The 27,754-nt window shown below is 40.8% G+C and overlaps 2 protein-coding genes and 1 non-coding gene across 16 annotated transcripts in view; all 3 read left to right on the top strand.

The window, feature by feature from the left end:
- ADAM11 (ADAM metallopeptidase domain 11) overlaps nt 1–11,118 on the top strand; it is a 99,688-nt gene extending 88,570 nt beyond the window's left edge. For 2 of the 14 annotated variants that reach the window (XM_087916809.1, XM_087916800.1), the window contains 2 exons: nt 950–967; nt 4,640–5,123. In XM_087916809.1, coding sequence (XP_087772935.1) covers nt 950–967; nt 4,640–4,668 — 47 coding nt within the window. In that variant the 3' untranslated portion in view covers nt 4,669–5,123. Of the gene's footprint in view, nt 1–394; nt 3,089–4,639; nt 5,124–10,468 lie in introns of those variants that run through there. The other 12 variants (XM_087916808.1, XM_087916803.1, XM_087916807.1 and 9 more) reach the window with 10 other exon arrangements.
- A 7,659-nt stretch (nt 11,119–18,777) lies between these two features.
- Nucleotides 18,778–18,929, top strand: LOC148124129 (U4 spliceosomal RNA). The gene has a single exon (XR_015740481.1). It is a non-coding gene; the product is annotated as a U4 spliceosomal RNA (small nuclear RNA).
- A 2,718-nt stretch (nt 18,930–21,647) lies between these two features.
- Nucleotides 21,648–27,754, top strand: part of LOC113449822 (pleckstrin homology domain-containing family M member 1) — a 28,435-nt gene continuing 22,328 nt past the window's right edge. The window contains 1 exon segment of the mRNA XM_087917190.1: nt 21,648–21,740. Within this exon segment, the coding sequence (XP_087773316.1) occupies nt 21,648–21,740 (93 nt within the window).

Below are 27,754 nucleotides of genomic sequence, written 5' to 3'. Positions count from 1 at the left end.
TTGAGGTACATTCTGTAAAGTTAATTGTATCCCACTTGGACCCCCCACCCAAGATCTCTTGCTGTCCTGCAGGGTTTATTGCTGATATGATATGTTGTATGGATTTGTCTGTTTGCACTATTGCACTGGGGGTGGGGGTAAGGATATAAATTTTGCAGCACCACTGTTTGGGAGGCTGGAAGGAAGGAGACGTTTGAGGACGGAAGATGAGGAAAGCACCTTCAAACTGTAGGCAGAATAATCACTTTGGTTTCTGAGGTCTAACAGTTCTGGAATCACAAACAACTTTTCTTGCTTCCCGAATCACATGAGCTCCAGGCATTTGGAATGTTGTTTTGGTTGCAAAATTTGAGTTCTTTCGTCATTGATTTATTTTTACCATCTGTTGGGAAAGGTGATATAAGGAACGAAAAAAGTAGCAGAGGGAACTTAATGGAAGGGTAAGGAAAATGGAGGACATCTGCCCTGCAGAAAATCCCTTTTCCCTGGCAGCTTCTTCTACATTCCCTCTAGATCTACGTGTGGTATTCTTGGTGTGCAATTACAAGTAAACTTTCTTTAATACAAGCAAGCAACACTGACATGTAGTGTTTCCAGAAGAAATGCAGGCTGACACAGACTAAGAAGGTGAGGCCCACTTGCCTTGGAGAATGTGCTGCAGGGGAGAGTGAAATGAAGGTGCTCTTCTTTGCGATATATCCAGCCTCCCTTTAAGTTCTGACAGGAGCCACACGATCTAATGGAGTTCTCCAAGAATGATGGTAATTGGACCTCTGCACAAAAGTTGTCCTGGATGGTAAGAAGAAATTGCATGTTAGGCTAGTTTGCATTACCAACCATAGCATGTGGCACGAAGACTGGAGGCGGTCAGGCCAAGATGTACAGCTGAAGTTATCCGCTAACCCCTACTCCCCCTCTCTCTTTCCTTTTCTCTCTTCGGCTTGCAAAGGAACATTCGCAGAGGAAGGTACGACCCAGCTCAGCAGGGCATGTAGCAGCTTCCCCGAGCACATCTCTCCATCACCTACCACCTCCATCCCATCCTCTTCATCGCCTTCTCCCTGCACTTGTTGCTTGCAGTGATCATTGGGGCAGAAAGGGCCAGAGCTCTCATGGAGGCCTGTCTCAGCAGAGAGAGAATTTCGTCTGTGCCATCAGTTCTCTCCATGCATCCATCCGTATCAGCCTTGTTTTCCGTTTCCTCAGTTGCTATCATGAGGGGATGTTTAAGTGAATAAGTAAATGGCCACAAGTGTTCTGTCCAGGCATCTGATGAACCCCCGGTACTGCTTGCTGGATGATAGGGATGGGGATTAATCTTTCTCCAGATTAAGGCCCAAGTAACCATCTTTTATTTCATGTTATGGGAAAATGAATACAGGATTTTACTATATCATTTTCATGGTGGAATTTTTTTTCTCAAATAGAAACAGTTTGCAGTGAATTATGTTGATTTTGAGATGCAAAAGATTTCCACATATCTCTGCAAGGACCTCTCCACCTCTCCATGTATACAATATAATAGACACTTAAATTGCCAAAGATAGGGCACGTTTTAATTGGGAAAACACTCATTCTATTATAGAAGAGAGTGGATACAGTGCTGAATAATAAAGCATCAAGCTATATTATAAAACAGCCTTCTAGAACCTGAAGACTTCAGGAGTGTTTAATATTAATTCTTAGATTTCCCAGCCAGCTGTGGAATCTATAGATCAACGACATTAGGAATTTGCCACGTAGGGGAACCCTAAGACAGTTGTTGCAGTCCTGAGGTATAATTAATACCCCCAGGAATCTGATATATTTGAATGAATCTACTTCTAAGTTGAAATTGATGCTATTGAACCTTCCGAGAGTGCATACATAGACTCACAAATGTTTATTTACATTTCTGGTGTTTTTTAAAGTTCCAAAATATATGTTTATGTGGTGGTATTTAGAAATTAGGGGTTCCCCGCCGCCAGTGAAACACATGCTGCTCATTTGCAGTTTTGAATGGAAAAGTGGCCAGTAGTGAAAGAATTAAACAGTGTAATATTCTATGATTACTAAAATAATAACAATAACGATTCTTTTGCATAGTTTTAGTCTGATTTCTGTAGAACAGAAAAGGCCCATTTAACGGCACTAACAATTTCGGCTACTTGTTCTGGTTTATGTACATTCATTGGCTGCAGTTCACCCAATGGGATCTTTATGCGGTGGGGACCAAAATGTTTATATTCTTCATGTGGAAACAGAGCCAATAAAGGCCTACTTAAGAAGATAAAACATCACTTGAATCTAGTGAAACATCACTAGAAGATTGACTAGAACCATTCTGATGTGTCTACATGTAGAGTGATTATATCTTTCTCATTCTAATTAATAAATGCAAATCTTGTTTCTTGCCTTAGGAATATTCCCCTTTCTAAAGTCTAGGGCCTCATTCAAAACTTGTGGGAAACAGTCTGCCCCAGTATATGCTATGCAGCATACACCTGTGCTTTCCTGCTGCTCTCAGTGTATTATGCATTACTTTCTTGAATGTGATTTGATCGCTTGCTTGCTTGGCATTTGTTCCCATTTCACGGTGTTATTCTTCCTTGAAGTTTAAAAGAGCCAGAGTATTGGGGATGCAAAAGAGATTGTCATCTATATTTACTTGCTTTAAACATTAGATACTTATATAATTAAAAATTTTGTATTACTGACATACTACCAAGTTAGTTTTGTTAGTCATGGATTGTATCATACAGTAAATAAAGTGCCTTTCAGTATGGACTAAGTCTTCACAACATAATAAAAGTATTCATGTATTAAACATAATAAAAGTATTCATGTATCAAAGGTAGATTTTTTAGGAAATAAATATATTTCTTTTAAAAGTAGAAATAGTCATACTGCACATATTTGAATTTTTCCATACATACAATACATACATGCATACATATATACATACATACATATTATGATATTAAAAGGACACAGCCCTATGAAATACAGAACCTAAGGCTTTCAGAGTTTAAATAAACCTTTTTAACTTTTGTGTTGGAAAGGACTGAAAACTAATTATTCCTTTAATTTTTCATAAGTTAACAAGTTTTCACTATGTGATCCTACAACCTCTCCCAAAGTATATTTCAATTGTTCATTCTATAATTGATACTACTAGTAACTCAAAATTCATTCTTCTGCCAAAAAGTAATGATTCAATTTTAAAGATATTTATACTAGTTATATTGGGAGATATGGAATAAATAAATAAAAGTCTGGAACCAAGACTTGGATAATTTTGTATCAAGTATATTTAAATGTTAGTTTCATAAAGTTTTTTTTTTAAATAAGCCAATTTTATTTCCAAATGTATCAGTCAATACATTTGGAAATAAAATTGGCTTATCATAACTGGCTGGTGGAACATCAGTTTAGTAATGTCTGTGGATTAAAATAATAATAATGAAAAATGTAGTGACCATAAGCTGAATTTTTTATATCCTGAGAAATATTTGGCTTTTTGAAGCAAATTTGAGTTAAAAAAAAAGTGATTATTTCTATATTACTTACAACATGCAGTAGTTTTTGTTAATAATTCTGTATAAACAGAGCAAGTAACTTGGTACAAATTTGGTATATATTTTTTCTGACAAAGCTTCACTTAATCAGTGAAGATTTTAATGTAAAATTGAGAAAAAGCTAAAAAAAAATTAAATCACTGATAAAACCAGTCAGGCACACCATCTGGTAAGGAATTATACTGATTAATCTCCCTCCCCCCCGCTAAGGGTGCAAGGCTAAATCCCAGCGAAATGTTAAAAATTGATGGTGCAATGGATACAGAGCCCCTAAGATCCAGGCAAGAGCAAAATGCAGCCTATGTGGATCCTTGCCGTCGTTCAGCAATCGGCATTCAACTGAAAAGATGTGAGAACAGGTCCTGGTTCTCATTTATTAAAAATAAAAACTTAAGGTTTATTGGATGTCTATTACATTTGTTTAATTTTGCAACTTTACAATTTCTAGAAACTTAAAAGTTCTGAAATGGCTGCTATATGTCTGGCCTAATATCTCTGGTAGGAAGAGGAACCAGGTATGTTCTTTCAAAATATAAAATAAAACATGCAGTATCTATTTTGCTCCTACATTGGGAAAACAGTAGGTTAACTATAACTCACAATATTTGTATTCATAATAAAAGACTGCTTTTGTTGGGTTGGATTATTATAAAGCAGTGGCACAATTTTGGGGAAGACAACAGCCAAGCTTCTAACGATGACATGCAACTTCCAAAACACTGTTTTTCATAATCTATAGCTGTGCTTTTCTCCCTGGAAACTTTAAGATGAATGGGCTTCAATTTCCAGAATTCATCAGTTGACCATACTCATTGGGGAACTCTCAGAGTTGAAGTCCACACATGTTAAAGTCTTCGGAGCTAAAAACAACAACACTGATCTACAGGATCAATTCCAGGTTTTGCTTCTGGATTGAGTGAGCTCACAAGGGAATAAGGAAAGGGATATTCATCTGGCTCTTTTAACCATACTAGGGAATCATCACAATAGCTCCATCCTCTCCTCCATTCCTCCCCCATGCACCATCTTTCATTCTTCTTAGTACTCTGACCTTAAACAACCCCCTTGCTTCTGTGTTACAGGTCTGGAGGGGCTTAGCCCCAAATCATAGCTTGATCTTTGTGCTTCTGGGTCAGTATTCTCACCATAGGGTGGAAAAGAAGGTAACAGCACCTTCTTCCTTTTCCTTTTCCTGGCCAGCAAATAACCAACCCCTAATCTACCAAGTCTTCCATTGATTCCTGGATAGACAAAGGCAGGGATGAAGCCCTCCTTTGAAGGGGCACCACATTGCTCTGCTTCACTGTATGGAAAAAGATCTTCATGAAGGACCTCCGGCTCTTGCCAGATGCACCTTTTCCTCTCCATCCAACATTGTCTGGGAAAAAAGAGAGCCCCAACACAGCATTTCTTCTACCTGTGCAGGTCTTCATATGTGCCTCACTTTACCAATCCCACCAAGGAATGTACCATGTTGGAATCACCAAAATACTACACGCAACTCAGGGGTATAACAACACTCTTCGGCTTCTGGAAGATGCCATTTGGAAGACATACAAGCCTGTTCCTTCCCATGAAGTAGTTCGAACAAAAGTGGATATTTGGGATATGTTTGGGTTCTGCTAAAATTTTGCTATGATTCCAAATCAGGGAATTGTGCATTCATGTCTAATGCTTAAAAAATTACTGGGAGTGAAGAAATGACATGTATTCATCAATTAAATCCAAGCCCCTTCCATATTTTTGTCCCTAAAAGTTTGAGCTATAAGCTTTTCTATTCATGCTGACTGCACCAAGAGCATGCCATTCTTGTTTAAAGGGAAAATAACAGAAACATGATGATAGTATGCTAAGATAGTACTCTAAATAGACCAGATTTATTACCTTTGCCCCCTACCCCCACTTCCAAAGGTTATATTTTCTGTTTTGAATGTGATGGCTGTTTTGTTTGCACTATTGCAAACCAGTGTTGGGCCAACCAACGTTAGGAATAGTGACAGCTCATAACAAAATGCAACAAGTGGCTTCTTGGTTGGGGATTGAGGGTGGAGCTAATATCACAAGTTTCGTAAGTGTATCAGAGCCCTTCTCCAAAAGTGAGAATGGACAGTTTTGATTTATTTCTGGTTGATCTATTCCATCTCACCCCCCATTTTATTTCTTTTGTTTTAAACTTTTTTTTTTCATCAGCACGAATGGAGAAGAATTATGTCAGCTTCTGAGTTCCAAAAACTGAAATCCATGGATTTATTTTTTTCTTTGTAGAGATTTGCAAAAGCCATTATATAAGCTATGTACTTTTTATGTTTAGGTACACAATATACCATCCCTAGAAGTGGAGTGACTAATCAACCAGGAGCCAATCTTTCATAAAATTGTAATTTTAAAGACTACTCCCCCCCCAAAAAAATATTCTTATTCTCTATCCCTCTGGTATACCAGAAAATGTCTGTATTCTAGGAAGCAGCTTTAAAATTCATTTTCAGTCTTTCAGAGCAATTAGATGTATATATGGGAAATAACCCCATGCTAAACAAAACATGAAATAATTCAGAGAATGGCATAAGAAGAAATGTTAATAGCAATGGCTAAATTTTAAAAAAGAGGTGGAGAATTCTATCTCCCACACAACATTTACTTGGTCATTCTTCTTTTTAAGTGTTGTGTGTGATAAGATTTCTTTTAGTAAATTCTCTTAATAATTCCAAGTAATACTAGTAATGTTTCAGTAGAGTAAGAAAAATGGCTAGGAGGCCATAACTCAATAGCACAGCAGGTTTTTGCGGGCAGGTATTTTAAAGCCTTTGAGAAACAAGGAAAACCAGATGGGTTATAAGAATTTTGTGGCCTTTTCCCCCTTTGTAGGAGAAAGCCCACCATACTGAATGGATGGTGCAATTCGTGGACCAGCTATTCAACTTAAAACCAGTCCATCTCAGAAGGTGCTAAGTCTTTTTCATGTAGAGATTTTAAACCAAAAATTTGAAGTCTCCTTTGGCTCATAATAGATCTCTTACACTAGCAGAGGACAGGATCGGATGATATTTCATCTCAGGTCTAAACTCTTCTCCCTAAATGAAGGCTATTCTGCCATCACCATGAAAAATTGCTAATGGCCTTATCAAAGAGTTTTTTTCCCCCCAAGGACAGGTTGCAGGAAAGTTCCCAGAAAGCAGATTCTACATAGGGAAGAGTTACATATGCATTTAGCTGCAAACAATAAACTGGGATTAAATTCAGATTGTTTAATTTCAGCTTTAAACAATGACAATAATTACAAATCAAGAAAGAACTGCTCAACTGTCACATCTATTTTGACCCTCAACATTTTGTAAAACAACTACTGCTTGCATTCTGCTAGGGTTCACACACACACAAACACACACAGAGACACACACACCCCCGGGGTACACTTCTACATGGAATAGCTTCTAGAACTACACCTTGCTGCTTTTTTGTGCCTTTTCAAAATGTTACATTTGAAGTAATTATCAGTGGTGGTATTCAACCGATAGCAAGGATTTGGCATGGGTTGCTGAACTGGTAGTAACTTCTGGCTGGCCACGCCCCTGTCCTGGTGGACCCTCCGCTCCCCACCCAGTCAGTCCTTATTGTGCATGCGCAACATTGTGTGCATGCCCGACGTTTCTGGCTGCATTCTTCCCTGCTCTGTCACTTCTTAAGCTTTCCCCCCACTGACAATCAGCTGTTCCTATGATCAACTGTGCCAGGATTCCCCTCTTACTGCTTCACCCAGGAGGCTTCCCTGAGGCCCAGGAAGGCAAAAAATAGAAAGGGGGGGGCACAGCCCCATTTTTTTTCCTTCCTGGGCCCCAGGGAAGCTTCCTGGGAGAAAAAAATGCCCCCATGAGGCTTCCATGAGGCCCAGAAGGCCCCAAAACAGAGCATGTGGGGGAGTGCTGCATGCCCCCTCCAGGCTCCATTTTTTTTCCTTCCTGAGCCCCAGGGAAGCCTTCTGGGAGCAAAAACGCTCCCCCCAAGAGGCTTCTCTGAGGCCCAGGGGCCCCCAAAACAGAGCTTCGGGGTGCTGCAGGGCCCCCCATGCTCAGTTTTTTCCCCTTCCTGAGCCTCAGGGAAGCCTTCTGGGAACAAAAATGCCCCCCAGAAGGCTTCCCTGAGGTCCAGGAGGCCCCCAAAATGGAGAGGGGGAATTTGCTGGAAAAAAGCCACATCCACCCAGTCACATGGCCGCACCCACCTAGCCACGCCCACAAAACTGGTAGTACAGAACTTTGAATCCCACCATTGGACTGTATCCTTGGCCCTCAGTGCCACTGAAGCAGAATTTCCACCTTCAATGAGTCCTGTCAATTGTTTGCCTTCTTCCAGTGAAGAAGCATATCCACATTGATAATTTAAACAGTAATACAAGAGGGAGGATTCTTTGAAAATTTCATCCTTTCAATTTCTCAGGAGCAGGTGAAAAGTTATAATAAAGTGAGTTTCAGTTCTCAGAAAATTGGGAAATGACTTAAAATTTTCTCAACATATAACATGAATACATATAGGTTTAGAACTGCTCACATAATAATAATAATAATAATAATAATAATAATAATAATAATAATAATAATAATAATAATAATAATAATAATAATAATAATCCCAGATAAGTTCTTGGAGATTTGATTATGATCATCATGCTTGGTCCAAGATGTTTCCTGAGGAAAATTGTGAAGTTTTGTGCAAATTACCATTTGCAAGCATTGATCTTGCCTGAAAATGTGGGTCTTATCTAAGCATCTGATAATGCTCCAATCCAATACTACAAGGAAATTCTCTGCAAGCTTCTCATTTGGCAGGATCCCTAACATGATATTTATTTGTTTGTTTATTCCCCTGTGTTTAATAAGGAAAGAATAAAATGGAGAAGTAATGGCATATTAGCATGCAAGGTATATAATATGTTGCTTTCCATTTGATAACAATAAAAAATGAAATTCTAGACTGGTCAAGGAATAGGATTGGGATGGAATTTACCCACTTTAAATTTGCATCTCCCAACTTGAAATACAAAATGGTATGCAGTGATGCATCAAAATCTGTGCTTTTCCTGTAACAGCTTGTAAGTTGAACAATTGTGTTCATGTTAAATGTATTAGGAGAAAGAGCACATTGAGTGAAACAGGAAAAATAACTCTATTACAGAAATAAGACACAGCAAACAACAGTGGAAAAATAGGAAGTGAATCAAATCAAAATTACTCATCCTGACTATAATGTTCATTATATTATCTTAACTGTACCATTTCACATTACTGGTAGCTATTCATATGAGTGAAAACTTTTTTAGAAATAATATTTGGATATGAGGAATTCACAGGTGCAAGATAACACATACTTTTTGGTGTTCTGCTATATTGCTTTAGAGTCTTCATTCATATGAATCCCTCTCAATGAGATGCTGGAAAATTTGATAATACACATATTTTAGGGGAATTTCAAAGGAGAGGAAAGAAATGGAGTAAATTCAAAGAACTGCTTTTTAAGTTGATCTTTTAAAGTTATTTTCTGTATAAAGAAATTTATAAGTACCGATAGTATTTGTATTTTTTTTGAGATGGGACAACTTTATATTTGGGAGACTAGATACATTAGATTGGAGAAATAAGGGAAAATAAATGAACTTTTTATTCAATAATTCTTTACAATTAGACTAAGGAACCCATGAAAATCAAGAAGTTTCAATGATTTTTTACATTTTCAACTTGCTTGATTCCAACAGGAGTTCCCTTTTGTGTGGAGAGCTATCTAATGTATTACCTATCAAGTTCTCCAGTCATAGGCAGATTAGTCCTTTATTGTTCAGTCATGTGATTTCATTACAGAGCATCTTGCCCTTGTCACAATGAATTATAGCCATCCCTTATTTTTTTTCCTTTCCTTTTCCTTTCCTTTTCCTTTCCTTTTCCTTTCCTTTTCCTTTCCTTTTCCTTTCCTTTTCCTTTCCTTTTCCTTTCCTTGCATAGTGGACAGACACTACTAGGGTATTCCATATGAATATCATTTCATTGATATTTATGTATTAAATGACCTTTATTCTTCTTACAAATAACTTAAGATGATGAATATATTCCTAAAATTCAGTAGTTCAAATCCTGTCTTAAATACATGATACAAGCTTCAATTGATAAGAAATAAATTGTATCTAGTAGTACATTTCTGTCAGCAAAATAGACACAGTTAATCATTTTCCTATCTGAAAGTAGCTGCCAGGCATCTCTGCAAATGGAAATTGGATCGGAAATTCTCACTCAATAAGCAGAAGTTCAGTTGCACAATGTTGGATTCATTCATTCATTCATAGCTAATAGCTGGTCATAGTGAAAATGTTATTTTCAGACAAAAAAAGCAATGTATTTCATTTCATGCTTTCTCAACCATTTGTCCAAACTGCTTTTTCTATTCCCCTTCTTTTTATTTGAGCACCACAGTATACTAAGTCTCCTGGGCAGGTAAGAACCAAATGGAGCACACTGCAACCTTTCTTACCTTCCTATTTTTGCTGCAAGTCCTTTCTTCCTCCCTTATCCTTAAGATTACAGCTAGAGAAATGATTTGGGGATGTGTAATTTCTTTTGGCTCCAGTGAGGACAGGCAGTTGGCAAACTGAAATTTGAAACAGGTAAGGTAATTTTCTTATGACACCACAGGTTGTTCATTTCAGAAAAATCAAGTTTTTACATAATCCAGAAAGTATGGTGACTTTAACCCCATTTGAGTAATATAACTTAAGGGTGACAGTAGCTGCCTTTGCAGTATGTGCACATACTGCTGTGAATGTAACTGTGTCTCTGTTTGCAGTCAATGTGATGAATGTATGCAAACTCTGCAGTCTTGGTGCAATGGGCAACCAGAATCTTTTCTTTTTCTTTTTAACATTCACACAGTAGCAAGGATCAAGGCTCCTAAGACTTCATGGCAAATCAGTGAAGAAGAGTGAGGCAACATTGCAACAAAGAGCACAACTATAGAAGAAGCTTACATTATAACATGCTCTCTTTGGATTTGGCCATCTCCTAGCACTTTGGCTTGTGGGAACCTAGAACTCAGAATGTTATCGCTCATGGATTGTGTGTGTATATATATATATATATATATACATATATATAGGCTGTCTTCCCAGAGACTTGTCTATGTATTGTAATGTGCCCAAAGACTAATTCAAATGCCACTTCTGGGCATTGTTGTAGAAATATCTTGTACTTTCACTGCACCTGCTTCATGCTGAAGACTGAGCAAGGACCACTTCTTGGTCTTTGGTTTGGGCAAATAGCAACAGCTGAATGCTAGGCCTTCTTGTTTTGTGTTTCCTGCTAAGCCACATACATATCTACCTACCAATATTTGCTAAAATGAAAATATTCATTTAGATTGTCTCCTGACCCTGGAATCCTGGTCATCAGCACAATAAGGGCCAATATTTTAAATTTCTACAAAATTCTGCAAATCCTAGTGTCTAAGAAAAAAAATAGTAAAACACATCCAACTACCATGTCTTAAGAATAAATAATAAAGATTCACCTTTATTTGAAACTTATTGTCACTGTCTGCAACTGTTGTTTTGCAAAGCATAAAACATTTTATCCTACTCCATTGGTGAATTGAAAGACTTTCACCTGTCTTTCGGTATATGGTGCTGTTGTAAAAGTTATTGTGCTTATTTGCCAGTCCCTATTTGGCCTCCATTGCCTCTGTTCTGCCTTACTACATAAGGATGATGTACTGTCTTTGGAATGTTGGAGAGCCAGAGTGTTAGAGACATATGAGAGAGCCAAAATGGCATAGTGGTGAAACAGTGTAGTAGAAGCTGGGAAACCATAAGTTCTAGGCCCATCTTAGGGACAAGACCAGCTTGGTGACCTAGGGCCAGTCAAATTTTACCACCCAAGCTACAAATATTCACTTATTATTCCAGTCAATCACACACACACACACACACACACACACACACAAACCCTAGCCCAAAGAAACATTTTATCTTGTAGAATCTTGATTTAACTCTATTTTTAGAGTCAATTTGGTGTAATGGTTAAGGCACCAGGAAATTTTAATTCCACCTTAGACGTGACATCAATTGGGCCAGACTTTGGGCAAGTCATGCTCTCTCAGCCCTAGGAAGAAAAAAGTCTTAAAAGATCTTTCCAAGAAAGCTGCAGAGACTTGTCCAGTTTGTTTCCAGAAATCAACAATGACTCAAAGATGCACATACACAGACACCCAGAGATTAAAACAGACACGCACACACTCAAAAACTGGTTAAGGAAAGTGTTTAGCGTAGGTTAAACTCTCTAGTTTTGGTACACTCTCCTTTTCTGATCAAGTAATAAAGCAAGTAATAAAATACGCACCAGTCAGGACAATAATATAGGAATGGGTTTGGAAGATGGTGTTTTGACAGACAGCTCAGCCACATCTCTGGCTTTAGCATGGATGTCAAAGCAACATGACACACCTGTCAAAGCACACCAACTCCATGTGTTCACTAAACAGTTGTTCAGCAGAAGGCAAAAGGGTAAGTTTGGACAGGTGCCCGTTCCTGTTTTATTACACATAAGTCCACTTGCCAGTTTTTCAAATCTGCTGGACAGCTGCTCAGTGGCTACTTTAGAATCTGCTTATGTTCTGAAATGAAATAACCTCAATTTCAAAACTCAGCAAAGAATGCCAGGTAAAGCGTAGTTCTTTGGACTATTCCACATGTTGAAGGAACTGCAAGGTGTTATGCAGCTATGTCCAGTTCGTTCTACCAGAGAGTAAAAATTGTGGCAGAGGTAATATCATAAGAATTTAGCAGAAAAAGGTTGCCATCTATATTTGTTCTATGTTTAGATGCAAGGTTGTCTCAGTCATGGGCTGGGGATCAAGGCAAGCAGCATGCAAATACAACAACAAGAAGAAGACATTGTCAAGGCATATTTGTGCCCTGGTTAGATACATCTGGAAAAGGCCTTCTGTCTCAGTACTTTCACATGGTACTGTTTCTGTTCTCCAGTCTATCCAAACCATAAGGTTGGGTGCTCCACCACTTTCATTGATGCAGATGTCAGAATACAGAGAACAGGCAGGGAACACCTAAAGTGTTCCTCCCTAACTGTTCTTCAGTGGTTACTCCCCAACTGAGAAGGAAATGCAAAAAGCATGATTCAGACAGTACTCTGATCCAAACCTAGTTGGATCCACTTTCTCCATGCACAACGGTTTTTTTAAAAAATACTGCTCTTCCTCCAATCCATATCTCATTGGCTATTTGCAAAAAGTCCAAATGATTGTTGTAAAGTGTAACTGAACTGTGAACAACTATGAACAACTGTGAACAACTTACCATTACTATATGGTATTTAAAAGCATATTGGTAATTATGAAATGAAAAGGCAATCTGCCAACATTTTTTGCAAGGTTTTCTTAGTAACTGAAAGCCAAGGTTGCATATTGCTGGAGAAGAAAAGGAGAGAAAAACAGTATAAGAATGTTTATATGCAAACGTCATGAGGTCTAAAACCTGCAAAAGAGAGAGAGGTGGCCTTGGAGTTAAAATGTATACCTCCATCTGTGCAAAAAGGAATAGAAGGTCACACTTAACTTTCTATCCACAAAGCAGACCTTGAAACCATTGATTTAAGTATGCAATGTACTGTTTTCCAAAGAAGGAGGAAACAGAATTTTTATCAGCTTCATTTCTAATACATATCGATTTTACAGAAGACAATGTTGAAAAAGCACTACGCAATCTAAAACCATCTCTTTCTCTTGGACCGGATGGAATATGTGCTTCTTAAAAATGCTATCCACTGCCATAGCTGGACCTCTAAGCAAAATCTTTCAGGACCAGCTCCTTGCCAAACCTATGGTCACTAGCCACGGTCATCCCCATCTTCAAAAAGGGAGACCTCAGCCTAGTTGAAAATTACAGACCAATCTCTTTATGCTGCATTACCTGTAAAGTCATGGAATCAATTATTAACCAATCCATTATCATCCACTTAGAGACAAACAACCTACTCTCTAATAAACAATTTGGTTTCAGAAAAAAACTATCCTGTAATCTGCAACTCTTACACTGCAAAAACATATGGACTACACAACTCGATCAGGGCAAAGCAATAGACTCAATTTACATAGACTTCTGTAAAGACTTTGATTCAGTGGTACACGACAAACTACTCCTAAAACTAAAATCTTATGGTATCTCTGGACACCTGCATAACCGGAGAGAAGCATTCCTGTCAAACAGACAACAAATGGTCAAAATTGGGAGCATCCTATCAAATTCTGTACCTGTCAACAGTGGTGTCCCCCAAGGCAGTGTTCTAGGACAAACTCTCTTCATACTCTAACATAAATGACCTCTGTGATCATATTAAGAGCAACTGTGATCTCTTCACTGATGATGTAAAGCTATTCAACACCACAGACAATACTGCTACCCTTCAAAAAAACCTTGACTATGTATCAGAATGGTCAATCAAATGGCAACTTCAAATCTCAACAAATAAATGCTCTGTCTTACATACTGGCAGAAAAAAATCAGAAAATAAAATACAAGCTAAATAGTCAAGACCTTGTTGAGGATCCAAACTTTGTCAAGGACCTTGGAGTACTCATCTCAAATGATCTAAATGCTAGAGCCCACTGTAACTACATAACCAAAAAGGCATTAAGAGTTGTAAACCTAATCCTGTGTAGCTTTTTCTTCGGTAATATCTCTACTAATTTTACTAAGTAGAGCATATTTTGTAGTCTTTGCTAGACCAGTGGTTCCCAAAGTGGGTGGTACCATCCCCTGGGGGGCAGTGGGATGCTTTAGGGGGATGCTAAGAGGCAAGGGGGCTGGCAGGGGTGTGCTAAGAGACAGCAGGGAGGCACTGGAGATGGGCCCCTCACAGAGCACAATTCAGGGATGAGAAAAAATCCTGCCGCCGCCACGGCATTGGAGGCAAGGCCCTGCAGGATCACTTTATTGACTTGCACACTCTGGTGCAAGGGGCTCAATGGGGTAAGCCTGTGGGCCCTCACCCTGAATGCAGCGTTGGGAAAGGAGAGCAAACCAGAGTGGCTTTGTTCTCCTTTTCAAATGTCCCGCCACCTCCGCGTTTGGGGCGAGGCCCCTCAGGATCAACCCATTGAGCCCTTTGAACGGAGCGGTGCACCAAGCGCTGAACCATCTACATATGGTAGATAGCTACTAGATAGCTAAAAAGGGGAAGAAGGACAAATGGGGGTAGGTGAGGAGAGGACACATTAACTGTTTAACATTCTTGGCATCCACAATAAAAATTACAGTGAGGAACTACCAAAAAAAGTATTTAAGCCTATTTATATATTACATTACTTTACCAACATCGGAAAGATTGATTTTTCAGACACAGGAATATAGTTAGGTTTGCCTTCTCTGTAATTAATGAGATTTTTTCAATTTCAGGTAGCAGGATAAGCCAACTAGTTAAGGTCATAGATTTAAGCTTGTTAACTTGTAGTAAGCACTTATTAGGAAATGCTGGGGGTGGGGAGTTGTTCAGGAACAGATGTAGTACTCAAAAAGCAAACCGGGCAATATTTGATTTTAAGGCTATGCCTGCCAGACCGAGGAATAAAAGGAGAACATGCCCTCTTTTTGCCAGAGATCTGGTAACACTAAAACTACATGAATCCATAATTTATTTCATAAATTGAAATTACCAGCACGAATACATTTGTCAGATTGTATGAAAAAAAATTATGTTATCCATTCAGTTGTGTCCAACTCTTCTTGATTTTATAGCCCAGGTCTCCAAATCTTCCAATCTTGCATCCCTCCTTTGAGTTTTTCCTGTACTCTAGCTGGTGTCAGAGCCAGGGAAGGGTAAACCAGTGCTGTGAATGGTGAAAAATTTGTGAAAAAATCAAGCTACTTTCCCTCTTTAAGGATTTGCAAGTATTTTTTCTACACAGGTTACAATGAGATGAGCTATATATTGTGACAGGAAGATTGTATTGAGTTAACCTGAGATGAGACAAGACAATCAATGCTGAACTTCAATGTCAGAAACAAATAATCCCCTCCCCACCCCTCAATATTACATATACTGCAAATGACTTGGCTCCTGAGTCATTCCTTCAATCTGACAAATATATTCATTCTGGTAAGAACTCTGGACTGATTTATTCCATCAATAATTTGTTCTGTGATTCATCTGCATTCTCATTTTTAAGATAACCCTTAAGCTGGATTGTTTAACCATGATTTACCAAATCAAAATAAGTAAAAAATAGACTTCCGGTTTGACAGGCTTCGGAGGCAGCAGGAATTCGCGTTTGTTCGCGATTCCAGCTGTGCTCGCTGCTGGAGTGCCTTCGATCCAATTGGATTAGGAGGCTATAGTTATCCTGTAGGGATAGCTGAAGAGAGGGGGGATCCGGGCAGGGGTTGGGGGATATCGCATCCCCCCTTCCCAGCTGGCTTAACTCCCTTTTCCAAAGGTGGTGGAGCGACGGTCAGCAATGGCCGTCACAAAGAACCTCTCAACCGGACAAGTTATGTGCTGGAGGAAGTGAAGACAGAGAAAGCTTTTGGCTGAACCGGGACGACAATTAACATCTGAATACCCTGGAACTTTGGCTTTTTAAGTGATATATTGTTTCCCAGAGGATCGTTAAGCTGCGGTGGAAAGTAAAGGGAAAGTTTTTTCTCTCCTCACTTTCCTTCCCACGGAGACAGCAGATGGAAATCGGAAATACCCGCTTTGGCAGTAGAAGGTACTAACTTTTGAAATTGAAGCCAAGGGGACATTTGATTTCTAAACACTGATATTTTAAAATTTAAATCTTTTTGCTTTAAGTGGGAAGGAAGAGAGGTAAATGATTTATACTAATGTTTGTTGAAGGAGACTGCTTGGAGTTTTATAAGATTAGAGATTAAATCGCAATAAAACTTCCAAAAAATGCCTTGGAATTGTGTAATTGAATGTTGCCCCAGGAAGAGAAAGTAGAAGAAAGTGAAACAGACTGTGCTGACTGTGCTGACTTTGATTGCTTGATGACTTTGGGACCTTAACTATCTTTTGAAAGACTAAGAAAACATTTTGATTGTCTAAAAAAAAAAAGTTTTTTTACAATGGTATCTGTTGAAGAACTGAAAATGCAATTTGAAAAACTAAGAGAAGAGGAAGGCAAAGGCTCTTTTGGATCTATCTTTTGCTTTTTAGAAATGGCGATTTCTGCTTACCAGGAAATGCAACAAGAAAAAGGCTGGGATGATGAAGAAGAAGCCATCTTTAATGGACATATGATTTTAAAAAAGGGTAAAAAGGAGAAGAAAATGAAGAATTTAAGTTCTAAAAAAACAATCAAGAAAGGGAAAAGTAAGGTGAAAAATCGTTATAATGATAGAAAGCAACAGAAAAGAGGAATACAACAGATTGGGGAGACTAAAAAGTTGGAGATTGAGAGGGGGCGGTAAAAAGGTTAGATTTGATAAGGAAGGAGGGGACAAAGCGAAGGGAAGTTATAAAGATTTAAAACAAGATGTTAATAAACAATTTTTTTTTCAGAGATAAAGGGTAAAATATAATTTAAATAGAGATTCTGCAAAAGTACACAAGATTGTATTTTAGTATTTGTATTTGAAATATGTGTTAATAGAATACTGTAGGGATTGTATAATTAATGTTTAATTGACTAATTTGTTATGGAACACTATTTTTAATATATTATAAGATTATTATGTTTTATATTTTAAAATGTTATGTAGAATGTACTAAGCAGAATCAGAATAGAAACTATGTCTAATTTTAAGTGTTAAATTTGGGGGGAAAATAGAAAGGTGTCATACTTCAACCAGTCATTACAGGAAAAAGGTTGTGTTAAAAAGAAAGATAAATGGATAATTGAAAAAGAATGGACAAAAGATACAAGTGTAATGATTTAAATTGAGATTAAATAAATAAAATAGAATTAAGAGAGTGAAAAGAGGGGAGAAGATATATGCAAAATGTAGAATTTTAAATAAGATATGAAATAGTATATAAGCTGAGCATGAATTTGATTTACGTCTGTACAAAAAGTTATAACCCGGGGTTAAGCCGCTTTCTAAAAAGAAGTTTTATGTTTTTATGTTATGTGTTTTGTTAGTCTATGTTTGTCTATTGAGGAGTAATGATGTTGGATAAGAACATATGAAATAGTAATGATATGAAATATAGTAATATGAAATATATGAAAGTATAAGTCTAATGAATAAAATTGAACAGAAATAAAGGAAGAAACAGCAAGACAGTAATAAGATATGAAGTTGAATATATAAGATGCATATTAAATTGTGTGTGGAAACGTGATAATTTAGAACTATATTGTACTTAAATGAGATGTCTTATTTGTTCTGTTAAGTAGTTGTTAGAAAAGATGTTTTATGTTCTTATGTCTTATGTTTTGTTTGTGTACTCTCTTTGAAAATTAATAAAGTTTTTTTTTTAAAAAAAGTAAAAAATAATAGTTTGTACTATTATAAACCAATATTTTGCAAAAACAAAAATGACATTTAATTGATTTTAAAATTGACTACTTAATAAGTTAGTAAACACATATTACCCTATTTTTCAAAAATATACAAACTAATATCCTATTGATTTAATAATGGAAAGAATAAAATTAAAATATACGTCTATATGATAAACCAGTTAAACTACTCTGGTTCCTGTTCTTTATACTCAACATTTTAGATATCCAGCTTGATTAGGATACAATCATTTGATTTCTTAGTTTTTCAAGTGTGATTGTTACTAAATTAGACTACATGGTAATACATTTGGAAAGAAGAAAAATGCAATATTTGGTAAAGTTGGGGGATGCCTGAGGAGGGCAGTGTGATCCCATATCTCTTTGTTAGCACTGTCATTACATACAGTAGTGGAAAGCTGAACAAGAGAAGTGAAGAAGATTCTTGGATGAGAGGTGAAATATTTTAAAAGGGGAAAAAACCCCAAGAAAGTCCAATTGTCATTTGGAAAAACACCTTTTGGATTGAGAATCTCCATAGACAGAAAACTGAACAGGACTTTGCCCCCTAAGAAACAACTGGCAGAAACTGAAAAATGTTTTTGCCTTTTGCCTTATTTGAAGAAACATGGAGGAGTCACAAGAGATTTCCCTTGTATGTTTAATATTTGGGTATGGCATGATATCACAATTTCATTTATTTCATGGAATGTAGGCATACATTCTTTGCATTGCGCAGTGGAGTGTCATAGCCAATGAGATTTATCCAAGGCGCGATTATTGCTAATTGAAAACTTATAAGAGCCACAATGGTGCAGTAGTTAGAGTGCAGTACTGCGGGCTACTTCTGCTGCCTGCTGGCTGCCTATAATTTGGCAGTTCGAATCTCACCAGGCTCAAGTTGACTCAGCCTTCCATTCTTCTGAGGTGGGTAAAATGAGGAGCCAGATTGTTGGGGGCCATATGCTGACTCTGTAAATCGCTTAGAGAAGGCTGTAAAGCACTGTGATAAATCTAAGTGCTAAACCCTACTTGTCACTGACTGGAAGCAGATATTTTGGCAATTGGTTTTTGAAGAAAAAGAAGAATAGGAAATGTAGTGATGCTTGTGAGCTTTGGTATTGGAAGAAGATTTTTGGGAATACTATGGACAGCCAGAAAATAAATTTCTGGATCATTGAACAAATTAAACCAGATTTCTCAATTGAGACACAAGTTCAATTATTCCATTTCAGACACATTGCATAATTATCTGAAGAAGACTGTAATTTTGGGAAAGAGTGGAAGGAAAGAGAAGAGTATGACCTCCAGCAAGATGAATGGAGTCAGTCACAGTGGCAATGAGTGCACAGTTGATAGAGTCGAAAGACCAGCTTAGGGTTAGGTCATCATGGAGAAAATCTCCATTAAAGCCAACTGAAATTTCCCCTGACTCATTTACTTACCTCATATTTAAATATCAAGATCATCTAAAGAATTCTGCCCACCACATTCTGAGGAGCTGGGAAGCATGTCTGAAACACAGAGAAAAACTATTTTCTGAAGTGATTAGCAATAATACTTAAAGTTGTAGAGTTTAACAGAACAACAGAGTAGGAAGGGACCTTGAAGATCTTCTAGTCCAACCCCCTGCTCAAACAGGACATCCTGTACCAGGTGTCAAACTTGATTTCATTGAGGGCTGCATCAGGGGAGGGATTCAAAAATTTTAACAACCAATTCTGTGGGTGTGGCATGGTGGTCATGTGACTGGGTGGACATGGCTTAATGGTAATGTTATTGGCTGGTTGTGGCCAACTCAATATCACTCACATTGAGGCACGCATCTCCTTGCCTGGCCTCTCGTGACTGTGGGGATTCCGCAACAGTCATAAGTATGAAAAATGGTCATAAGTCACTTTTTTCAGTGCCATTGTAACTTTGAATGGTCACTCCACACAAGCAAAGTACCAGCAAAGGAGTGGAAAAAAATCCAGAGATGTTCTTGAGACAGGAAGTCTAGTCCTGCCAAGAATGGAATAAGGGTTAACGGAGAGGCAGTTTCTGTAAGCAACACCAGAATGTTTCCTTCCTGTCTTCCTTACAGGATGAGGCCAGTAATTTCTTCTAAGAACTGGTTCTCCGAACTGCTTAGAATGTTCACAACCAGTTCTAACGAATAGGTGCGAACTGGTAGAATCCCACCCCTGGACTGTATCAGGGTTGTGTTTGACCTGGGAGCCTGGGGAGCATGACAAGGGGGCTTGGCCAGCTTGTGCAGCCTCCCAGAGCTCCATTTTTGCTTAACAGGGCTGCAGGAGGCCATCACAGCCAAAAACAGAGTCTGGGAGAGCTGCACGTGGCTCTCCTGAGCTCCATTTTAGCTGGCAGAGGCACCACGGGCTGGTCCTTCACTGTTTCCAGGGCAGTCCTGAAGGCCAGATCTAAGCAGCTTGCAGGCCTTGAGTCTAACACCCTGCCCTAAACCATTTCAGATAGGTGGCTGTTTAGTCCCTTCTTAAAAATCACAGTAATAAGATATGAAGTTGAATATATAAGATGCATATTAAATTGTGTGTGGAAATGTGATAATTTAGAACTATGTTGTACTTAAATGAGATGTCTTATTTGTTTTGTTAAGCAGTTTTTAGAAAAGATGTTCTATGTTCTTATGTCTTATGTTTCGTTTGTTTGTGTACTTTCTTTGAAAATTAATAAAATTTGTTAAAAAAAAAATCACCAATGATGAAATGTGGTGGCCAAAATTGGATGCAGTATTCCAGGTATAGTCTTACTAAGGATTTATAAATGTTATTGGATAGGGCCTTTTGTTCAAGTCTGCCAAGATCTTTTTGGATCCTGTTAGGATTCCAAGTAATACATCCACACTAAACAGAGCTCAGAGGCAAGAAGGTTCCTCCAAAACTTGGTTTATTGGACATATTAAATTGGCATAAGCTGGTGAAAACTGACTCTGAATATTCCTATGGTTTTCTTCTAATTTAAAATAAAAGTTTCTTCTCCTTCCCAGTCAGTCAAGTGGTCCAATCAAGGTCCCGTTCGGGTATCAGGTGACATCACTCCTCCTCTTCCTGGCCACCTATGGAAATCTCCTTGGTTCCCAGGAGAAAGTATTTTGTTTTGACTACAAGCCCCCTCTATCTTAATTTCCCCCTCCCTATTTCTCAGCTCCAGTGTGGCAACACTGAAGCCTCAAAATGGCCTTGGTCAAGCCAGCTTCAGGGTTGACACTTGTCTTCTGGGTGTTGGATATTCCTGCCATTTTAGTGTACATTCTTTAATTTCCTCTGATTTGAAATACCCATACATTTCCTTATGCATATGTGTATTTTACTAATAAATCATATACTATATATGCCACAATTTTATCACAGTACTCCAAAATGTTTAATATGGAGTCGATTCTTATTTTTCCCTCTGAAAATCATTGTGTTTCTCACTCACTCTTTATCATCTGTCTGTCTGTCTGTCATTTGTGATGTGATCAAGAAGGGGTATGCCTGGTATCTAACAGTCTGTCTGTCTGAATGTCTATCATCATCATCATCATCTAATTTATTATATTCTGCCTATGTAATACATGCCATGGAAATGTAAATGCTCCGTCGGTTATCAGGTATACCCCTTCTTGACCACACCACAAATAACACCATTCAACAGCATTTTGCTGTGGCACCAGTTACAGAGAAGGTGAGACAAGGCCGGATCTGCTGATACGAACACGTCCAGAGAGCAGAACCTTCCACCATTGGCAAGACTGCTTACCAACTAGAAGTCAATGGCCGGCGACCTTGTGGGCACATCCAAAACACAGATGGCAAAATACCATCAATAAAGATGCTCAAGCTGCAGGCCTGTACCCCAGAGATGCAGTTGACTGTCCAAAGTGGTGTTAAGTGATATGAAAAATGGATCCTGCACCTGGGGAAATGAAGAAGAAGAAGAAGAAGAAGAAGAAGAAGAAGAAGAAGAAGAAGAAGAAGAAGAAGAAGAAGAAGAAGAAGAAGAAGAAGAAGAAGAAGAAGAGAAGAAGAGAAGAAGAGGAGGAGAAGAAGAAGAAGAGGAGAGGAGAAGAAGAAGAAGAAGAAGAAGAAGGAGAAGGAGAAGAAGAAGAAGAAGAAGAAGGAGAGGAGGAAGAAGATATAATACATAGAATCTCCCCACATTGCTTGCCTTACCTTGGGAAACGATAAAATAATAGACTAAAAGAATAACAGAGAAGGAAGGTACCTTTGAGGTCTTCTAGTCCAACCCCCTGCACAGGCAGGAGACCCTGAAACATTCTGGACAAATGATTGTCCAATCTCTTCTTTAAAACCTTCAGTGAATGGAGCACCCGGAACTTCTGAAGGCAAGCCGATTCACTGGTTAATTGTTGTCACTGTCAGGAAACTTATTCTGAGTTCTAGACTGGTTCTCTCCTTGATTAATTTCCATCAATTGCATTTTGTCTTGCCTGCGAGTGTTTGGAAAATAAGTTGATCCCCATCTTTTTTGTGCATCTCCTCAAATATAGGAACACTGCTATCATGTCATGCCTAGTCCTTTTTTCATTAAACTAGACACACCCGATGCTATATCTCTGTTAATGCAGCCTAGGAGTCCATTGGCTTCTTTGGCAGCTTCAACATACTGTTGGTTCATATTTAAGTGTTTGTCTACTGACTCTAACCTGGATTCCTACATCCATACATGCAGTTATTGTATTGAGCCAGCTATTGTACATTTGGTTTTTCTTGTCTAAATGTAAAACCTATTCTCTCATCTAAATCATTTAAGATATTGAAGAGTACTGGGCCTAAGATAGAACCACACCACAAGCCAGGAAAACACCTGGGCACAGACAGATCCCCCCTGATACCTCCAGCTCAAACACACCCCAACCAGGCACCCAGATGAAACCTAGCTTCCTAACTAATGATAGCTGTCCATTTACCCGGAGCCAAGCTGCACTAAAGGCCTCCAATAAAGTAACACAATGTTCCTGTTATGTCCCTGGAACTTGCCAAAGTCCCCACCCAGGTCCGTGCATGCTGTGGGGGCGTTTGCTGCCCCTCATTGGCTGGCCTCCCTCGACAGCCGGCTATAAAAGCCAGCTGCGGGGTCCGGCCAGCCGCTGATCGTTGGAAGCCTGCTCCAGGCAGGGCTAACACGTTCAGTCCTTTATTGCTCCAATAAAGTCTTGTTGCATCCAAGCCCTGGTCTAGCCTCTCATTGCTCAACTACAACACTGGCGAGCGAGGGTGGGATGGCTACCAGAGGCAATTCGCAACAGCTGAAATCACTAAAATAACCGCTGAGCCGCAGCCAGCACGCCGGAGAGCTCGGTCAGCAAAGAGCAAAAGTAATAGCGTCTGTAGCCGCTTTGTTAGCAAGCTACAGAGGAAAGTGAAGCGCTGCGAGCGCAGCCGCTCAGTACAAAAAGAGCGCGAAATTCAAGCGGCTGTCGTTTGGATTTCCAGCGAATACAGCGCGTGCTGTTATTCGAATCTACTGACACTCACGCAAGCGTGATTTTCAAAGCGCTATCAGAGGTGGCAAGCCAGCACCGCCTCGCTTCCCAGGGCCTTGAATTTCAAAACGCTGCCAACAGTCGTTGCAGCCCAGCCCAATCGTAGCCCAGAGAGAGAGGTCTGTGAAACCTCCCCAGAGCTGAAGTCACTAGACTAACTAGAGCACAAGTGCCAATTGTGTCCCAGAGATTTCTCAACAGCATATCACCCAGAAGTCCTCATCATGAACTCCAATCCAGCCTTCCCACCGTTCAAACCGGAAGAAGAAAAATGGGAATCATACAAGAATCGTTTTAACCACTACATCGGCGCTATCGGTCTGGCTGATGCTGGGGAGCACAGAAAAAAGTCATTCTTCCTCAGCTATTGCGGAGCCATCGTTTTTGACACGGCCACAGCACTCGTCGCTCCACGTGAGTTAAAAAATGTCCCCTGGCCAGAGTTGCTAGAAATTCTCACCAACCATTACTCCCCCAGGCCCTCACAAATTGCGAGGCGTTTCACCTTCCGGATGAGGAAGCAAGCAGAAAAGGAAACCGTCAATCAGTACATGGCCGCCTTGAGGACTGCAGCCCTCCACTGCGGGTTCGGGAACTATCTTGATGACATGCTCCTCGACCAGCTCGTCTGCGGGGTCAAAGACCTTCACCTTCAGAGGCGACTACTCGCCAGGAAGGACCTCAACCTATCCCAAGCCGTCGAGGAAGCCTTGGCAGCGGAATTGGCAACCCAGTCCGCCACTGAAATTCAAGGCCCCGTACCCAAACAAAGCTACGCCACCGTTCATTCAGAAGAGGTAGTCAACGAAGAAGACCCTAACGAGCAAGCAGACATCCACCGCCTCACTCATGCCAAACAGCCACAGGCAGGAGCCAGGCCAGAAACCAACAACACACCCAAACACATCATCCTATGCCTATCCTGCGGAGGACCACACCCGAGAGCGACGTGCAAATTCAAGGGTGCCATCTGTAATCAGTGCCACAAAAAGGGCCACATCGCTAGAGTCTGCCAGGCCGCACACAACTCAGCACAAAAGGTTCCTTCCTTTTCCCATTCTGGGCCTCAAAGGCAAGTACTCAATTGTCACACTTGCTACCATGCTAACCACACCTGTCACTCTATTAGTAAAATAACACTTTCCGTTCTATTAGAAGGTAAACCTTGTCGTATGGAGGTTGACACGGGGTCAGCACTCTCAATCATCTCTTGGAGCACCCTCAAGAGAATCCAGCCCAGACTATCCAGAAACCAGCTCCAGAAGTGCCAGATCTCCTTGAGGGATTACCAGGGAAAGGACATTCCAGTGCTCGGCAAAGGCAAGTTCCTTGTTAATTTTAAAGCTTTTAAAGGCCACCTGCCCCTAGTGGTAGTTAACGGCAACCTCCCCAGTCTTCTGGGGCTTGATTGGTTCCCCTACCTCGGCCTAGGGTTAACAGGAGTCCATGCTGTCTCAGCTTCAGACACTGACTCCTTATTCACTGACTACTCAGACGTATTCAGCAATGAGTTGGGGTGCTATAAGGGGACCCCCATCTCATTTACGGTTGACCCCCAAGCGGTTCCAGTCCGGCTGAAACTGCGTAGAGTCCCATTCGCCATTCGGCCCAAACTGGACGCAGAGCTCGATAAATTATTAAAACAGGGGGTCATCGAGCTGACAGACTTCGCCAAGTGGGAGACGCCAATTGTCACACCCCTCAAAAAGGATGGCAGTCTGAGAATTTGTTCTGATTACAAAACAACAATCAACTGCTTTCTACAAGTTAGCGCGTACCCAGTCCCCGTCATTCAACATTTACTGCATACCTTTGAACCTGGCAACATTTTTGCCAAATTGGACATGTCACAAGCGTATCAGCAGTTCCCCTTTGACGACCAAACGGCGGAACTGCAGACCATTGTGACTCACAGGGGTGCTTTCCGGTGCAAGCGTCTCCAGTTTGGCGTAAGTGTTGCCCCAGGGATTTTCCAATCCGTCATGGAGCGTATACTACAGGGCCTCCCTGGCGTAGTACCCTACTTCGACGACATATTGGTCTCGGCCAGGGACAGACCCCAACTATTCCAGAGAGTCAGAGCAGTGTTAGACAGGTTCAGACAGCATGGCCTCAAGTTAAAAAAGGAAAAATGTGCCATTGCCACTAGACAGGTGGACTTTCTGGGCTATAAGATTGACGCCTCAGGCATCCACCCCCTAGAGTCCAAGGTCAAGGCGATACATGAGGCACCCACACCAACCACTAAAGCCGAGCTACAAGCCTTTTTGGGATTATTGAACTTTTATGCATCATTTCTACCTCACAAAGCATCAGTAGCAGAGCCTCTGCACAGGCTCTTAGATAAAAAAGCACCTTGGCACTGGGGACACAAGGAAGACACCGCTTTTCACGCAGTCAAATCACTGCTCACATCTGACGCGGTCCTTATTCAATTTGACCCACACCTCCCACTGGTACTAGCCACGGATGCTTCCCCTTTTGGGATTGGCGCCGTATTAAGCCATAGACTACCCAACGGCTCGGAGGCACCGATTGCCTTCTTTTCCAGAACGCTCTCAGCAACAGAGCGTAACTATAGTCAGATCAACAAGGAGGCTTTAGCCACAGTGGCCGTGGTTAAGAAATTTCATGAATTCCTGTTTGGCCACAACTTTGAGCTAATCACGGACCACAAGCCTCTCCTGGGTCTTCTTTCCGGGGACAAGCAGACTCCCAAGTGTTGTCCCCCAGAATGACAGTGGACCTTGTTCCTGGCGGCCCATTAGGTACAAGCTCATCCACCGTCCAGGAAAACGTTAAGTCACGCAGACGCCCTCAGCCGCTGCCCCCTGCCAGCTCCAGCAGAAGACCCGGCCCCGGTCCACGCCATCTTCGATGTCACCGAGCTCGACCTTCCTGTCACCGCCCTCGACATCGCCACCAAATCCAAGACGGACAAAACCATCGCCCAGGTACTGGACTGGGTGAGGAGGGGGTGGCCGGGCTCAAACCTCTCAGCCAATTCACACCTTTTAAGACCCGTCAACAGGAGCTGTCTAGCATACAGGGCTGCCTGCTGTGGGGTACCCGGGTGGTTATTCCAGCCTCACTTCGCACACAAGTCTTAGAGGCACTACACGAGGGCCACCCGGGCATCGTCCGGATGAAGGCATTGGCACGAAGCTACGTATGGTGGCCAGGCCTGGACGACGACATCGTCAAGTGGGTAAGCTCATGCCAACCCTGCCAGGAATCCAGACCATCCCCTCCAGTCACCACCCCCACAAAGTGGGAGAGTGCCAACGCACCTTGGTCAAGGCTACACATTGACTTAGCGGGTCCGATACACGGCAAGACATTCCTGGTGGTTGTAGATTCATACTCTAAATGGATCGATGTGGCCCAACTATCCACAACCACCACGCTAGCAGTTACCAAGGCCCTAACTTTCGTCTATTAAGTAACACACGGGTTTACCTGACACCATTGTTTCGGATAACGGCCCTCAGTTTGCCTCAACAGAATTTAGCCGTTTTGCTACAAATCTTGGCATCCGGCATATCTTCACGGCTCCCTTCCATCCTGCCAGCAATGGATTGGCAGAACGAGCCGTTAGATCCACAAAAGAAGCATTAGCCAGATTCAGCAAAGATGATTGGCATCACAGGCTCTCCCGTTTCTTGCTGAGCCAACACTCGACCCCTTGCATGGTCACCAACAAGTCCCCTGCTGAACTTCTAATGGGTAGGCGCCTAAGAACTGTGTTGGATAGGCTCCACCCTCACTATTGTCCTGACACCCCTCTCGCTTCAACGACGGGGGTCAGAGATTTTGTCTTGCAGGAACGTGTATTTGCGAGGAACTATGCCGGAGACCCGCTGTGGATTCCAGGAGTGATAGTAGCATCACCGGCCCCCGGTCGTACCGAGTCCAGCTGGAAGACGGCCGCATCTGGAGAAGACACCTGGATCAGCTAAGGAAATGACAGAGTACCTTCGCCAGTGTCGGGTCGTGGGCTCAGGTCGACCCCCGGGTGCCACACCAAGCTCCCATCGAAGACCATGCCAGAGCCACTGCACCACCAACACCCGGACCAGGAGAGTTGGCAGTGGAGCCGGGACTGCCAGACGGGTCCACCCTCGGCACCAGTAGACGGGACCACAACTTCACCAACCAGAAGCTCCACACCGGTGCCAGTGCAAACCCCAGA

The sequence above is a fragment of the Pseudonaja textilis genome, chromosome Z (assembly GCF_049901715.1).
Source record: "Pseudonaja textilis isolate UNSWEBS1 chromosome Z, rPseTex1.2, whole genome shotgun sequence".
NCBI lineage: Eukaryota > Metazoa > Chordata > Lepidosauria > Squamata > Elapidae > Pseudonaja > Pseudonaja textilis.
Note: the sequence above shows the minus strand (reverse complement) of the source record. Positions and strands in the feature narration are given on the sequence as shown.